The sequence below is a fragment of the Equus quagga genome, chromosome 12, assembly GCF_021613505.1.
Source record: "Equus quagga isolate Etosha38 chromosome 12, UCLA_HA_Equagga_1.0, whole genome shotgun sequence".
NCBI classification, from domain to species: domain Eukaryota; kingdom Metazoa; phylum Chordata; class Mammalia; order Perissodactyla; family Equidae; genus Equus; species Equus quagga.
The window spans coordinates 27,324,877-27,341,937 of NC_060278.1; the positions used below are offsets into that span (position 1 = coordinate 27,324,877).

A 17,061-nucleotide genomic window follows, 5' to 3' on the forward strand; every position below is an offset into this window, starting at 1 on the left:
ATGGTTAAATTTGTTTTTTAACTTAGGAGTCATGGATGAGCAAGGCTGAAGAGAAAATTCAAATTCCCATAACATGCATGACATTTCTGCATGTTATTTCTGTAAGATATGCCTGCAGAGACCTGAAAGAAGTATAGGGCAGTCAGTGGCCTGATTCTAGTTTCCTTTTGAGATCATTGGCCTCTGCAATCCCAGCCCCACCTATCTTATTGTGCTTAGTCGAAATAAAGAATGCTGGAGCCTTGTCTTCTACTCAGCTCCCAGTAAGGGAAAGGAAAGAAAGACAGAACCAAGTCAGCCAGGACTGTGGACGGTGATGGCCCTCAACCATAGTCGCTCTGTGAAACTGAATGATGGGCACTTTATGCCTGTGCTTGGATTTGGCACTTTTGCTTCAGATGAAGTAAGTGGAGCCCAGGGGACTAGAGGGTTGAAACAACCCTGGAAACAACCTGGAAGGGTGGTCAGTAGACTTGCAACCCCATGCCTGGTACACTGTGGGTGATTTGGACTGACTCTTTGAGCCTCCGTTTCACCATCTCTAACTTTGCACTAAGTAGGATGACAAGCAGTTGACTCTGGGGATTCAGAGGCTGGGAATTTTGAGGGTGGATTATCATTATTATTGATGTGGTGACTTAGCATATGTTGAATGTTTACTATGTATTTTGAGTACTTTCCACGCACTGTCTTGAATTCCTCAACAACTGTCCTAGGTAAATTATTATTATTCTTGTTTCTTACACATGTGAAATCTAAGCTCAGGCAGCTCTTCTTGCACTCACTGCTGCCTCAGTCAGAGTCATTCAGCTCTTTATTACAGCTCCCTCACGGGCAGTGGGCACAGAAGGAAAGTACAAGTAACATGACTACTTTGTAGCAGCTTTGCTTTCGGTTCTTCGGGGCTGGAAGTATTTGCCAATGGTTTCCTTATTTCATTTCAGAAGGCATTCTTATTCCAACTGTTAGGTATTAGAAAGGAAGACTTAAGAGGCACAAACTAACAATGGAGACAGAATTGTGCTTTTCACCAAATGTATTCTTTATACATCCACATGGTGAAGCTGCAATGCACTCTAAGTGTTACTGTCTGGTCACGGTGAGGTAGGGGACGCTTTGGGGTTGCTTGGGAGGGTTGCCCCCATAAATAATGGAGATTGATATGCTCCATCTTTCTATGAAATATGACATGAAATATCAATAGCTAATAGCTGTCAGACAGGGACAATTTGTTTGCAATGACATAATTATCATTGTATCCACTAGTATAGCTTAAGCATAGCATATGTCTTACCTATGTTATATCCAAATTCTATTACTGTTTTAAAGACAGATATGGACCACAGAGAAAAGAACATATAGACAATGTTACATGGGATCCTAGATTGGTAAATCCAACTCTCTGTAGCCCCTCCATAGTAATGCTGTCAGAAGGACTGTGAAAAGAGATGGCAAACACATTCATAGAATGTTACCAGCTTCACTAAAGATGAATTGCTTGCTTCCATCCCCAGTAACATGGAGAGTTTAATATTGTCAACTTGCCACCCAGGGGCTGGCTTGTCTCCCAGAGGAACTGTACTTTACCAAGACTTAGTGTCAGTCTTTGTTGCTGCTGACAGGTCACTCATCTCAAAATAGTGGTAGCTCAAACAGCCTTGGTAAGAAGTAGCTTGTGCAGTTGGCCCATGCATAGTCTTAATCCCTTTAACCATGGCCATTTCATTCATGGGCCCAGGGTGTAAGTACTGGAGTGGTCATGTATACAGGCTAAGTAGCATCCATTGGACAAGATCCCCTCTTTACCTAATTATTGGTGGTCTCTTCTAAAGACTCTGGTGGTCATAGAATTCCCCCAGACAGAGTCATAGGTGTTCGCAGTTGGAAGCCTGTATCACAGTACACAGATATGTTGAGTCCCAGGCAGATATAGGTAGAGTGATGACTGTGTCTGTTACAGGATAATACATTTCTCACTTAATCCTCTCCACAATCCCCTCAAAGTCAACTATTATTCTCCCTTTAATCCAATTGGTACACTTTATTTCTTTTTAATTCTTTTTAGTTTTATTGAGGTAAAACTGACAAATAAAATTCTAAGGTGATTAAAGTGTATGGCAAGATGATTTGGTACATGTAGACATGGTGAAAAGATTCCCTTCATCAAGTTTAACACTTCCATCACTTCATATTTTTTTTTTCTTGGTGAGGCTATTTAATTTCTATTCTCTTAGTAAACTTCAATTATACCATATAGTGTTATTAACTATGATTACCATGTTATAGATTAGTCCTAAAATCTGATTTTTATAATGTCTGAAAGTTTTTATCTCTTTACCACCCTCTCCTCTTTCCCCCCAACCTTCAGCCCCTGGCCTTTCTCCTCTCTGTTTCTTAGAACTGGAATTTTTTTTTCAGATTCCACCACGTGGTATTTATCTTTCTCTGTCTGGCTTATTTCACTTAGTATAATAGCCTCCAGCTTGATACAGGTTGTTGCTAATGACAAGCTTTCCTTCTTGTACAAAGCTGAATAATATTCCATTGTGTGTCAGGCACACAGATGGCCTGTAATAAAGGCTTGTTGCATAAGTGTTAAATGAGAGCATTGGGGAATGAAGGATAAAAAAATCATAAATGACTTTAAGAGCTCATTTTGGTGGAAACTGGATGGAAGAGGTGCCAGTATTATGGACTCTTTTCCAGTTCTACACTAAAAATAGATATTGACATATGTATCTTTAGAATCTATATCTATATCTCTCTCCATCTATATATGTCGAAGTTTCATCCCAGAATCAGAAGATTTCCTATGAGTTACTTCCTTACAACTAATTCTTTATTGACTGAGACTTGACTTTTTGTGTTCTATGGTGAAGCCCATTTCCTGAATTCATTTCAACTTAGAGGTCACATTGGAGTTTGGTCTTTGCCCCCGGAAGACAGGTTTGTTACTAAGGCTTGCAACATCAAACAGGGGAACAGGAGACATGGAGAAACAGCTGGTGAAACTCTATCAAGGAAATAGATTGCTTCTCTCTAAGTCAGGTGGATTACCAACCCTCCTGATTCATATTTCATAGGTTCCTAAGAGCAAAGCTTGGGAGGCCACCAAAGTGGCTATTGATGTGGGTTTCCGTCACATCGATGTGGCATTCTTCTATCAAAATGAAGAGGAGGTCGGCAAGGCCCTCCGAGAGAAGATGGAGAATGGCACTGTGAAGAGAGAGGACATATTCTACACGACCAAGGTGCTGTGGGTGGAGTGACTAGAGGCTGCTGTCAAGATCAGATATTTTATTTTTTTTAAAAACCCCACAACTTGATGTTTATCGGAATAATTTATTTACCTTCTAAGATTGCAGAGACTCCTTGCAGAAAAGCATAAAACGGAAAAAAGCTTGCTTTGCCCTGAAATGTGTTAAAGGTGGGGCTCAGTTGTTCAGCCTCTCTGAATATCAGTCAGCATGCATATCTGGAGCATCAATGATGATACTTTTCTTCTAGAGCTGGTGTATGAATTGACTGAGCCACTATGGAGTGAGTGTACACCTTTTATCTTTCAGCAGATCCTCTCAGCACATATCCAAGTCATGCTGACGTATTATTCAGAAAAGGGAATCAGACTGGGAAATACTTTTTTCAAGTCAGCATTGAGTTTGCTGAAATGTGTACAGTTTTCTTAGGTGGAAAATCCTGTTTCCAATGTCAAGAGAGCTGAAGTCTCTACAGAATGATCCTATGTATGTCAACATCAGTGATAAAATTGTTCTTAGAGCGCAGGCCTCTCAGCAGAACTGTTTCCTGGCATTTATTATAAAGGACTGTAAATTCCACTTCCCTTTGCCTGGCATTTCTTGGCTCCCCTTCCAGAGATGTCTTTTCTAATCCTTGAAACACACAGGTCACTTTTCCTGGGCCATCCAAGTATTATTCACAGTTTTCTTACAGCCACTCAGGCAAATCCCAGGTCCCAGTAAGGAGCTCATTTATACTAGGTCACATAATTTTAGCCCCAGAATTTCTTATTTTTAGACCACTACAGTGGTTTGTGTGCACTTCTCAGTCTGAACTACGAGGTTTACTTTGGGTCCCCAAATGTGGGAAATCATAAGACATTTAGTATTTCTTTTGGTCACTGCAGCTTTGGAGTACTTTCCTTCGACCAGAATTCGTTCAGCCAGCCCTGGAAAAATCACTGACGAAACTTGGACTGGACTATGTAGATCTCTTCATCATTCATTGGCCAGTTGCTATGAAGGTCAGCTTTTGCTTTCCTTGTCACACCCAAGAGTATTTCATCATTGCCTTTGTACCTCCGTTCTCTTATTCCGGCTGGGTTTTCTCGGTTTTTACTGAGAGAGGTAGGTTTGAGTTTGGCTGATAGAATTGCTAAATGATTTATGTCTCTCCTTAATAGCTGTGCCACTTCCCCACCAAGATTTTTTTATCCTCATCCCGTAGGCTTCAGAAAGATTGAAGTTCAGTATTCTCACTGCATCCACCTCAAAGAGTTGAGGACGTCACCTTACTTGTCTAAGTGATTTGCTATGTCTGTAGTCAGTTAGTGATTAGGGTCCTCAAGAAAGTTGAGTTACAATAGACTGCAGAGATGCAGTGGGAAACTCCCACCTCTTTAAGGGAAAGTCTCTCCAATTTGGACCTCTCAGCCCTAACGAAGAGTGAGGTACTCTGTGATGGTCCATGTTGTATAGTTAGGTTCGTTTGGGCTTCACTGATTCAACCTCACATCGTAGTGGATGTTCACTGCGCAGACCTGTGATCCTCACTATCTCTGAGTCGGGTAATCATAAAGCGGAGCTAAAACGCATTGCTCGGTAGTAAAGATAAGTCGAGTCATCCAGACCAGCCTGTCCTAGGGAAGTAAAATCTATTACAGCCCTAGGAGAATTCATTCTTAGGTGAAGTTCAGTGGTGGATGTGGATAGGAGGGCAGTGTCATTGGGAAAGAGGTGCTTCACTGTTGTGTCTCAACTGCTGATAATCTTCCTTTCCCGCATCTCTTCTCTTACGCAGCATACACACACACGCACACGCAAACACTCGGGTTAGCCTCTTGAAGGTTTTGGGACCCAGCTCCTTGGGCACCTGGAAGTTAATTTTTTTAAAAAAAATACCTCTTCTTCATCCTTTTCCCTGTCTGTATTCCAGCCTGGGGATGACCTTCTGCCAAAGGATGCCAGTGGGAAAATTATCTTCGACACAGTGGACCTTCGGGACACATGGGAGGTAAGTACTGCCACTGACACCTAAGAGGCACTGGGTGACAAGATAGAAATCACTGGTTGGGAGTCAGAAGAAATGGGTTCTGGCCCCATCAGTTGTCTAACCTTGACCACATCACTGTACTTCTCTGTACCATGATTTTCTCATCTGTTAAGGAAGGGAACTGAATGAGATGACCTGTAAGGATTGTTCTTCATCTGAATTTCTATGTTTATAAGTAGGGGTTCTTTGCCCCACTGATTAGGTTGACCATGGGAGTGCTGTAAGGGGATTGTCAGAGGAAACTCAAGAGGAGTTAGAGCGCCTTCCAAAGATGGCTAAACAGGCCCACCAGGGATGGAAGGCTATGTCTGACTTAGCAGAAGGGTGGACTGAGGGAGAGTGAAGCCTGCCCTTATGTAGCCTTTCCCACCATGTTTTTCACCATTCTAGGAAAGAGGAAGCAGCCAAACCCTCTACTAGGAAAACCTGAGAGTTTCTCTTTGCTCTTGACTCTGACACCATTTGCTAAAGAACAGTTAGATGCCTAACAGGAAAATAGGCACATGGAAGAGGGCAGGGAGGGGAACTGAGAAACATCTTCATGTTTATTTATCATCCTGGGTGTGCATGTAATAGAAGCAAGGAGACAAAGTAGACATGCATAGCAATAAAGTATATTAGGAGGTAATGTATTCAAGCAATAAAATGGGTTCAGTCAAGTTGTGATAAATATGATGACAGATTTCCTGTTTTTAAAATGTTCACTAGAAAATGAAAGGGCCAAACTACATGAAAAGTTTACCACACCTTTTCCTCCTCTGCAGGCCCTGGAGAAGTGTAAAGATGCGGGTTTAACCAAGTCCATTGGGGTGTCCAATTTCAATCACAAACAGCTGGAGATGATCCTGAACAAACCAGGGCTCAAATACAAGCCCGTCTGCAACCAGGCAAGCCCAGAGTCCACCAGAGTTTCCTTGCTTTCCACCCTTCACATGTTCCTCCTTAGCTAACAATCCTCAAGTTCCCAGCTTGATGTCAATTGGTGTAATGATAGTTCCTTTTACTGCCATAGGAAATGCCAAAGAAGGAATAGGTTGAATGGCATGGGAAGAGTATTGTTTCAGTTCTTCAGAGGTGGGTTTGAGGTTCCTATGAGATGTCCAAGTGGAGATGCTGAGTTGGAAGATGGTGATACTGGTCTGGAGCTCAGGAAGGTGTTTAAGACTAGAGGTACAGATTTTCGAACCATTTCCTTATGAATGGTAATTAAACTCACAAGAGTCGATTCCCTCTCCTGGAAAATTTCATAGACGGAACATGAAGAGGGCAGGAAAGTCAGCATTGAAGGACAAGGCAAAGAGGCAATGGTTAGGAGATTGGGGAGGAGTGATCAGACAGGGAGAGAGAAAATGAAGAGAGTGTGGTGTCAGGAGAGCCACCGAAGAGGGACAAAATGGATTGCGTGAGCCATAGGGTGGATGCTGTCATGGAGCAGACAATCCAAGAGGAATGGAAACAGTTATTGCATTTAACGACATGGAGTTTGTGGGACCCTTGCAGGAGCAGTTACACAGAGGTGAGAAAATAAGCGAGAGAAAAACCAAAACAGTAGAAAGTGAGGAAATGAGTAATTATAATTGAAGGATGTAATTTCTAAACATAACACCCAATGCTGTCAATTTTTAAACACTATGACATTGTACATGTCTAACAAAATGTCAAACAAAAAAAGCATTTTTGCAAATGAGTTTGAAAATTATGCAAGAGACCATTCAAATATTTCTACTCTATGTCTTCATTATTTCATTTCTAGGAATCTATTTGTAGAAAATAATTCAAGATATGTTCAAATATGTCCCTCTCTTTTTCCCTCCTCTTCCTTCTCCTCGTCTTCCTTCTTCTTTTTCTCTTTCTCTATAATTTCTTTGTGAAAAAAACTAAGACTTTTTTCCTTTAACTTTTTCCACACTATTGGTATTACTGATTGATCCCAGTGATTCAGTTTGATGTGAAACTTTTGTACCAATGTAAATTGGAGGTTACATCTAAAGACTTGATCATATATGTATGTCATTGTGAATTCATGAATTTTAACAAATATGATATTTTCCTATCCAGTGTTGTTCCTTTTCTTATTGATGATCCAGTTGTCAGAATTTTATTGCCTCTTCACGTGAGCTCCTGGTTCCTTTGACATGCCTCATCATCTTTCCAGTCTTCTTCACTTTCTAGAGTGTATAATTTTCTAGGGTCAGTTTGTAGCTTTTTGCCCAGACCAGCTATCAGCCATTTTTCTAAGTAATCTTGGTTTCTCACAGTAGGAAAAGGCATTTAGAGGCCACAACCTGGTTCTGTGGGTCTTTAGTCATTTTAAACATTAGTAAAAATATAAAGAGAATTGTTTAATTATTTCTGAAAACCAACATCATTTGCAGGTATTTCAGAAAGTGCATGGGCAAAAGTACCAATCTGAACCCTATAGTATGTGTATTAACCTGATGTTAGATATTCCTTCAAAGGACTTTTCAAATGTACGTGTTATTGCATCATGGATTCTGATACCTTTGGTTCTTGGCAACTTACAGGTGGAATGTCACCCTTACCTCAACCAGAGCAAACTGCTGGAGTTCTGCAAGTCCAAGGACATTGTTGTAGTTGCCTACAGTGCCCTGGGGTCCCATAGAGACCCAAACTGGTAATGAGAATGTTAGGGTTAACGTATGTCAGCAACTTCATTGATGAAGAAATCCTTTTTTTCAAGTTTAGTTTTAACATTTTATCATGGAAAGTTTCAAGCAAAAAAGTGGACACAATACTGTGATGAATGGATAAAGAAGAAGTGCTATGTATACACAATGGAATAGTACTCAGCCATGAAAATGATGAAATCTTGCCATTTGCAACAACATGGATCTGCCTTGAGGGTATTATGCTAAGCAAAATAAGTCAGAGAAGAAGAAAATCAAATACTGTATGATCTCATTCATAAGTAAAGATAAGAACAACAACAACAAACAAACATGTAGATACAGAGATTAGATTGGTGGTTACCAGAGGGGGGGGAAGGGGAAGGGAGGAGGGCAAAAGTGATGACAGGGCACATGTGTATGGCGATGGATGGTAATTAGTCTTTGGTTGTTGCACATGATGTGGTCTACACAGAAACAAAAATATAATGATGTATATCTGACATTTATATAATACGATAAAGCAATGCTACCTAAAGAAAAAATAATAGTGTGAATTCCCAGGTACCATCTGTGAACTTCAGCCATCACCAACATTCTTTCATTCTGTTTCCACTACGTGTCCACCTACTCCAAACCCCACTCTGAATAAGATTTTTTTTAAAGTCACTTAATGGTGAAATTTACACAGCTTGTCTTGCAGGAATTTAGCAGTCTAATTTTGACAAGTGGATATACTGTATAACACAACTCGTATCATGAAACAGAACTTTTCTATCTCCCAACAAAGTTCTTTTGTGTTCCTCTCCAGACAATTCTTCCTCATCCCAAGGTGACCATCTCTATGATATCCTTTTTCTTTTTAAATTTTTCTTTTTTTTGAGGAAGATTAGCCCTGAGCTAACTGCTGCCAATCCTCCTCTTTTTGCAGAGGAAGACTGGCCCTGAGCTAACATCCGTGCCCATCTTCCTCCACTTTATATGTGGGATGCCTACCAAAGCATGGTGTGCCAAGTGGTGCCATGTCCTCACCCAGGATCTGAACTGGGGAACCCCGGCCGCTGAAGCAGAGCATGCACATTTAACCGCTGCACCACTGGGCCGGCCCCTGATTTCTTTTTTCAACTTAGATTAGTTTGCTATGTTATAGTGCTTCACATACAAAAGAAGTCATAGACTATTTACTCTCATGTCCACCTTCTTTGACTCAGCATAACAACTGTGACATTTATCCACATTGTTGCAAATATCTAGTTCAGTCCTTTTTACTGCTGAGTAATATTCCTTTGCATGGACATAAATATCACAGGTTGTTTCTCCATTCACCCATTAATGGACATATTAGTTGTTTCCAGTTTGGCACAATTGTAAATGAATCTCTGCAAATATTCATGAAACGCTTTTAAAATCATACCATAATGTACCTATTTCTCTCAATTATCTGAGGAACTTGGGGAAAATGTTACTCTAGATTTTCAGTCCTACACTATTCAAATATGAGTTCATGATTTTTGTTTTCAGGGTGGAAAAGGACAGTCCATATCTCTTGGAGGATCCAATCTTGAATGCTGTTGCCAAGAAACACAAGCGAAGTCCAGGCCAGATTGCCCTGCGCTACCAGGTGCAGCGGGGGGTGGTGGTCCTGGCCAAGAGCTTCAATGAGAAGAGAATCAAAGAGAACTTCCAGGTACAGGCTGGACAGTCTCTCCAGAGTGAGGACTGGATGCTGTATTGGGTGCCATCTCTCTTGTCTTTCAGTACCCAGCCGTGTTCATTCATTCCCATGCGTCTCTCCCCTGCATGCTCTGGGGGCAGCTTGGAAGAAAGGGAAAAGAGAGCACTGGCCTCAGAGTCCTAATCTTTAAGTCCTCGAGGCCTGGCTTTGCTGCTTCCATATTGTTTGACACAGAGCACATTTCATCAGTGTTTTTTTTTAATCTGTTTTTTTTTTCATCAGTTGTAAGAGTCCTATGCAGAGGAACTTTTAAAAACCTGCTTCCTCTTCTTCCCCTTGTCTACCTGATGAACCCCTATTTGCATGTCAATGTCAAACCAAATAGTATTAGCTGCTTTGTTTCTCCATTGGGACACCCCAGCACAGTTGTTGAACACCATGGCACTTGGCATGGCTCTGTTAGTGAGTTTTTCCTTATTAAACGAGAATTGTTTGTTTATATGTCACGGTCTTTTCTAGAATTTGACAACCTCTAGATTCTGGGGAAGGAATAATCTTACTAAAGTTGGGTCAACTAAGCAGGTATTCTCTCCAGATTGTCCAACTCTGGCATTGTTTGTAAAAGGGGGATATTTTTCTTTTCTGTTGCAAGCAATTCACTTGGAAAGATTTGGGACTGATGAGTTGTGAGCCTTACTCTTGTGAAGTGGTTAGAGGAGAGGGAGTGGGCAGGGAGAGGTGGAAAGCCCAGCAGAAGAGTTCTCCGGCCAGTAAACCTGGAAGCTGATGACAGGGAAGGCTTCCCTGGATATCCTCCTTTCTCCATCAAGTGGGAAAGTCCTCAAGATCTCAGGTGGAAGACAGCTGCCTTGGGGGAGAGTTTAACGTGATCCTCTTCTTGACTTTAGATTTTTGACTTTGAATTGACTCCAGAAGACATGAAAGCAATTGATGGCCTCAACAGAAATTTCCGATATGCTAAGTTACTCTTGTAAGTAAACTGTAGATTGTTTTTCACAGACTGTTTCTGTAGCATGCAGGTTAGTAGAGGAACTAAGCTTCTCTCGATCAGGAAGACAGACCTGATTTCCAGAGTAGGAGTAAAACAGGAGCTTACTGTAGACCTCAGACCAGATCTGACTCCTGGGTGGCTCAGTCTCTGATCCAAGAGAAATACAAGTGGGGCCCAGGACAGAGCACAAGTAAAATTGCCAAAATTTCCATCATGGGGAATTTACTCCCTTTTTGCCCCTAATCTCTGTGTCTGGCGAGCTTCCACACAGGGCTGACTTACCCATTCAACATGGAATGCACAGTGCCTTTGCTCCAGTATAATTTTAGGGGACCCATAAAATATTTCATCTTTAGTTACTTTTATAGTCAGGAGAAAAAAGTGATTATATTAATAATGCCTTCATAATAATGAAGCCAGCCTGGATGCTATTCATTTTTATCCTAACACAATAGTAAAATGCAATATTAATATTTTTTACAGAGGAGGAGGCTCAGGAAGTCAGATGTGCTTAGGTGCTGTGAAAGTAATGCTGTGGCCCTGCTTCTGCTTTCTCTTCTTAGTGTCCACTGGCATTTCGCCTTAACGGACATTCCTGTCCCCAAACACCATACATTTCTTCCAAATTTATCTCTTCGTTGGCCTTTTTTCCCTATCACAACTCTCATTTCCTCAGCTGTGTTATCTCACCAAACTGAATTATAAATGGGTCATGAACTTAATTGACACTAATATTGGTGACTGATGTGTCTCCAGTGGCCCACACCAAGATAAGATCCTCTGGATTTCTCTGTTTCTTAAGTCAAGGCTTTCTTCACAGTGGCCTTTGTCCTTCAGGAGACTCTCCCCTGGGACCCTCCATCTCCTTTGACTTTAACTTGTTCACAAACATAGCATTCCAGTTGTTCAGTTCCTGCAGGAGCATCTCAGGAGGAAGAGAAAGAAGACTAATTGAACCAAGAAGTTTGGAAGAGAGTTTAGAGATAAGGGGAATAGTATTTTAGTTATAGAATAAAGATTTACTTCTAAAGAAAGATCTCAAAATTCTCCTTCTGTTAAAACTAAATCGTGATTCTGAGAAAGTACCTTTTCTATTTCCAAAGACTTTTAATTATAAGTCTATCATCTCCTTCATTAGGCTGTGAACACATACTTCCACTCATCCGTCTGGCCCTATGTCAACAGATCAAGTCCTGCCCCATAGAATTGCTCAAAATGAAGTCTTCAATGATATTGAGTTGAAAAGGAGAAGTTTAAAAAGGAAAATAATAACATGGAAACAAATCGAAATCAACAGTAATAACAATGATTGAATAACAAATATTCTCATAAATTATAAATTAAGAAAACAGTAGTCCCATTTTGTAGGTGTGGTTATGTAGATGTGTATGTTGTCTCCACAATAGAAGTTCCTTGTTGGAGGGACCCTGGATTTCTGAGGGTGATCGGTATATACTTGTGGAAAGAATGTGTGAAAAACAACAGCAAAATGCTTACCGTCATCACTCTCATTGGCTAGGGACGAGAGTGACACCTGCGGCTGAAATGACCACAACATTTTAGCTGTAGTTCTTACTTATAAATAAATATAAATCGTAATTTAAATCAAATTACCTGTCACTTCGGCATTTCTCTATGTGGGGATGTGGGAATCGGGCACGCAGGTGGAATGTGCACACGGACAGGGAGCCTGCATGGATGTGTGTCTGGGTAGAAGGAGGGATGTGTTCGTGAATTTAGTTTTGATCCCATCCTGACTGCATCCTTAGAGAAACTCTCTCTTTGACAGTGTGAAGACAGATTTAATGCATTAATATCCCTCCTTCTCTTTCAGTGCTGTTGATCATCCTTATTATCCATTTTCTGAAGAATATTGACCACGAGCTGTGCACCATGAGCTCTAAGAATTTCCTGTCTAAGTGTGTGGAGAGGATTTCTGTACTTGGTGGAGGTGATTCAAACCAATGTCTGTAGTTTCAGGGTGCTCGCTTTCCTTTATTCTCATTTTCATTTCTTTTGTAATTTATGAAATAATAAAGACTTAAAAATAAGTATGTTTGCTTTTCTTGATTATTAAAATAACACATACAAATTACAGAAAACTTGAAAAATAAAAGGGAAAGTAGGGAGAGTAAAAGTAACATAATTAATCCATTTAAAAATTCTTGAACTTTTGGTGCATTTTCTTTCATGATTTTCCTATAGAAATGTGGGGTGTGTGTTTATTTACAATTTGAAATGATCTTCAATACACAGATTGTGTACTGTTTTTTCCTTAACATATAAATATTTTCCAAAGCTATCAAATATTATTAAAAATTTCAGTATCATATTTCTCTTGTTGTAAAGCATTGCATCTTATTAATTTATTTAATTCGTTAATCATCTGCCTATGTTTTGGCATTTTGACTCATTCTTGTATATTTTTTCATTGATTCATTTATTCATTCAGCAGAAACCTTATTGAACATCCTTATGTGCCAGACATTGTCTTATCAATCAATAAAATAGACAAGAATTAAATTGAGATGAGAAGTGTCTTGAGTTTACAGGCTAGTGGAGGGGGAAGAAGATCATGAATGAAATAAATACTTAACTGTTAGAAATGGGTAGGTGTCTGTTGGGAGATAATTCTGCAGATCTCATACTTCTGTACCCCTAATAAGCAGAGGAACTCTCTACCCTGCATTCTACTCTACTTTTTCAAGATGTTTGTGCAGCAAACAGCCTTGGAATGTAGAGTTAGTGGCTCCCTCCAAAGAAATGGAAGTTGTGCCTGCTGTGAAGCAATAGAAAGAAAATATCTCCCTCTAGAGAAAGGGCAGGGGCAAGCATGCTCAGGGCCTGCTAGAGTGCATCCGAGTTCCCTAGATTCAGGTTTTCCTCCTGTAAGCCAACCTGCAAGATCAGGTCTCATGTGGGCGCCTTCAGTTCACCCTGTAGAAATGTGGGCTCAAGGACCTAAAGCAGGAATCCTTAACGTGGGAAACATTTTCACAACATCTGTTTACCAAACCCCCACATTGTAAATCATAAACTTATACAATGTTATGTGCCAACTATATTTCAATAAAGCTGGGAAAAAATGTTATCACTTTGGCTACAGCAAATTGTTGTGAGTAATAAATAATGGTCCTTCTTCTCTGACCCACAAGGTTCATGACTTCTACCAGCATCCATGAAACTGTGGTAAGTTAATTTATTAGATTGCAAGTCAGGTTAAAATCTTAAATCCTTAGTGATGCTTCATAGAGATATGGAGAAAAAGTAAGCAGGGAGGAAAAGAGATGGTGATGGACAATGGGAGTGCCGGGTGCTATTTTAAATAAGATGGTCGAAAAGAACTTCAATGAAAAGGTGACTTGAGCAAAAATTGGGATGAGACAAGAGAGTGAGTTATGTGGATGTGTCAGAGAGAATTCCTGGACATGGAACAGAAAATACTAAGGCCAAGAAGAATCAAGGTTCCTATAATACGTAAGTGACAACACGTAGGCTAATGAAGGTGATGTTTAGTGAGCAAGGAAGATAGTAGTAGAGGATAAGTTCCAGATCTGCAATAGGGGACTTTGTCATGTTGGCTTTTGAAAGGCCTTTAACTTTTCTTCTGAGCAAAATGGAGAATGATTGCAGAGTAACTACATGAGCTGACTAGCTTAAATGGATCACTCTGGATGTTGCATTGAGAAAATACAAGGCAAAAGACCTCTCTGTTAGGGCTTTCTGCAAAAATTCAAGTGAGAGATTGTGTTGGATAGATGATGGTATGAGCATTCAAGGTGGTCAGATGTTGTTAAAATATGGATATATTATAAAAATCGAGTCAAGGAGGCTTTCCAACATATTGGATATGTTGTAAAAGGAAAATAAGGAGTCAAAGTTGACTCCAGACATTTTAAGATAAGGAAGTGGAAGGAAGAAGTTGCCATTTGATGAGATGGAGACAGTGTGTTAGGAGCAAACCTTTGTGGGAAGATGATGAGTTTAATTTTAGATATGTGTGTTTGAGATGCCTGTTAGGTATCCAGGTGAAGATGCTGTGTCGATAGTGGGGTATGCAAGTTTAGAGGAGAGGAGAAGTCTAGAACAAAGATATATATTTGGGATTTGTGAGAATATAGTTCTCATTATAAAGCTACAAAGGAGGATGATCAGAGATTAGATTAGATGAGTAAGTGTGGACAGAGAAGAGAAGAGCCATGAGGGATCCCCTCATTGAGGATTTGTTTTAAAAAAGTGGAGGAACCACCAGAGGAGTCTGAGAAGGAGGGGCTAGTGAGGTACGAGGAACAGTGGGAGATTGTTCTGTCCTGGAATGCAAATGAAGAAACTGTTTCAGGGGAAGAGTCAAGTGAATAAGTCAAAACTTGTTCCATAGAACAAGTAAGGTGAGGACTGAAATGGACTCTGTAATTTGGCAATTGACCTTAACAAAGTCAAGAGCTGTTTTGTTAGAAGGGTGGAGACAAAAGCCTGAATACCGTGGGTTCAAGAAAGTGTGGGAAGAGAGCAATCAGGGACAGAACATAGACAATTTTCAAAGAATTTGATATAAAGAGGACCAGAGAATTAGGCAGTTGCTGAGGAAGAAAATGAAGCCAAGTGAGGATTGTCTGTGATGGGAGAAATAACAGCACAACCCTCTGCTCTAAGACGCCCTAGTAAGGAGACAGAAATCGATGATGCAGAAGAGGGAGGGGAGACTTGATGGAATCATCTATGTATTAGTTTCCTGTTGCTACTATAACAGATTATCACAAACATTGTTGCCTGAAACCGTGCAAATTTATCTTATACTTCTGGAGGTCAGAAGGTCAAAATCAGCATCAATGGGCTAAAATAAAAGTGTCTGTGGGCCTGCATTCCTTGAACCTCTAGGGCAAAATCCATTTCCTCACCTTTTCCAACTTCTAGAGGACAACTTCATTCCTTGTCTCATGGACTATTCCACCATTTCCAAAGCCAGCTGCACAGCGTCTTAGAATCTCTTATCTACGCTTCTATCATCACATCTCTTCTTTGACTGACACCCTCTGAGGTTCTACTTAAAAGGACTTTGTGAATACATCAGGTTTCCTGAGATAATCTAGGAAATCCTCCCATCTCTACATCCTTAATCACATCTACAAAGTCCTTTTTGCCATGCAAGGGGACATATTCACAGGTTTCATAGATTAGGGCATGGACATCATGGGGACCATTATTCAGTCTGCTATACTAGTTCTGTGGTTAATTTGGGGCAACTAAGCTTCAGTTTCCTCTTCTTTCTAGTAGGAATAATTATATCACCAGGTGCTAAGTAGTAAAACTGTAGATTTTCATCTCAGATATCAAGAAGGAGGCCACATGAATGAAAAACTGTCCTTTTAAGGCTGATATCACTTTGACTTTACCATCTTACCCACTTCTCGGTACACTCCCTTCTTGGTTTTAGTTTATAATTCCGTCCCAGGATGTGTTGACATCATCCTTGTTCATGCAGACAACTCAAGCTTCTCAGAGTTTCAACGTCCTCAACTCCTAAGAGTTTTTACTTGTACCTACACTATGTGAGGTAACTACTCCCACGTTTACTTCTTAGAACTGCTTCATCTCTGATCTTAACTCTAACACATTCCACCCTGATCAGTTCTCTTATTCTGTGGTTTCTACTACATTTCAATTGATCAAGTTAGTGACTCATCAAGAATTGTAATCATGAGTCTTTCTCCTTCTTTTTCTCCTTTCAACTCTCGTAGAAGTTTGCATATTCAAATCAGCTTAAGTAAGAAATTTCAGTTAAATCAAACTCCATTCATTCTCTACACTTCTCCTTTAAACTGATTGGTGCTGGGTGAAGCCTCCTGGCTTTTTCACCTCTTAGTCTGTCCTCGTACCAATCACAAAAGGTAAATGTCTCTAAAACCAAGATAATTGTTCTACTTTTACTTATATGGACCCTTTATCTGAAGTTGAGACTCATACTCACTGGAGATTCTCGTTGGTTTAACTCTAGTAAAGCCTATGTTTTAAAAACTCACCAATAGTTTCTAAATGTGGCCAAGATCTGAATTGTCTAATCTAAAGACCACCACATTCTCACTATGATTTCAGTGCTCAAGGTGTCTGCCTTCCAAACACCCACTGTACTCCAAATGGTTTGTTTAGGTCACTCTTGTTAACTCCATTGCCCTTGACATGTGATCGTCTTGGGAAGAGGACTGTGACCCTATCCTGTTCAGTGACACATGAAAGGAACAGTGCTGCAGGCTTCTAAGACAGTTTCCCTCACTTCCTAACACAGGTGGCCCCTCTCCTTTGACTGGATATGTGCTGTTGTTATGTGATGTCTGAAATTGCTGCCCTGTCTTCACCCAGCACAAGTATGATGCCAGCACACAGAAGAAGGGAGAGCCAAGAGAATACTGGAGAAGATCTGGACCTCCTGTGGCCAATGCCAAGTTGGTTCTTCTTCTGGA

At 40.4% G+C, this 17,061-nt stretch overlaps 1 protein-coding gene across 2 annotated transcripts; it reads left to right on the forward strand.

Annotated features, from left to right (window-relative positions):
- The first annotated feature begins 235 nt into the window (after positions 1-235).
- LOC124248708 (aldo-keto reductase family 1 member C15-like) lies at positions 236-12,654 on the forward strand. 2 transcript variants are annotated; one of them, XM_046679084.1, is made up of 9 exons: positions 236-403; positions 3,084-3,251; positions 4,145-4,261; positions 5,173-5,250; positions 6,054-6,176; positions 7,815-7,924; positions 9,438-9,603; positions 10,500-10,582; positions 12,438-12,654. In XM_046679084.1, the coding sequence occupies exons 1-9, from the start codon at positions 317-319 to the stop codon at positions 12,478-12,480; spliced, it is 975 nt and encodes a 324-aa protein (XP_046535040.1). In that variant the 5' UTR covers positions 236-316; the 3' UTR covers positions 12,481-12,654. The 2 variants fall into 2 exon arrangements, with proteins under 2 accessions (XP_046535040.1, XP_046535039.1); XM_046679083.1 differs by lacking the exon at positions 3,084-3,251 and having other exon boundaries at positions 249-403.
- Positions 12,655-17,061: the final 4,407 nt, after the last annotated feature.

Excerpts from the sequence above, each read along its gene's own strand:
- LOC124248708 (XM_046679084.1), top strand. The coding sequence starts at position 317 with ATGGCCCTCAACCATAGTCGCTCTGTGAAACTGAATGATGGGCACTTT. Across the intron at positions 5,251-6,053 it reads ACCTTCGGGACACATGGGAG|GCCCTGGAGAAGTGTAAAGA; the intron begins GTAAGTACTGCC and ends CCTCCTCTGCAG. Across the intron at positions 7,925-9,437 it reads TCCCATAGAGACCCAAACTG|GGTGGAAAAGGACAGTCCAT; the intron begins GTAATGAGAATG and ends TTTTGTTTTCAG.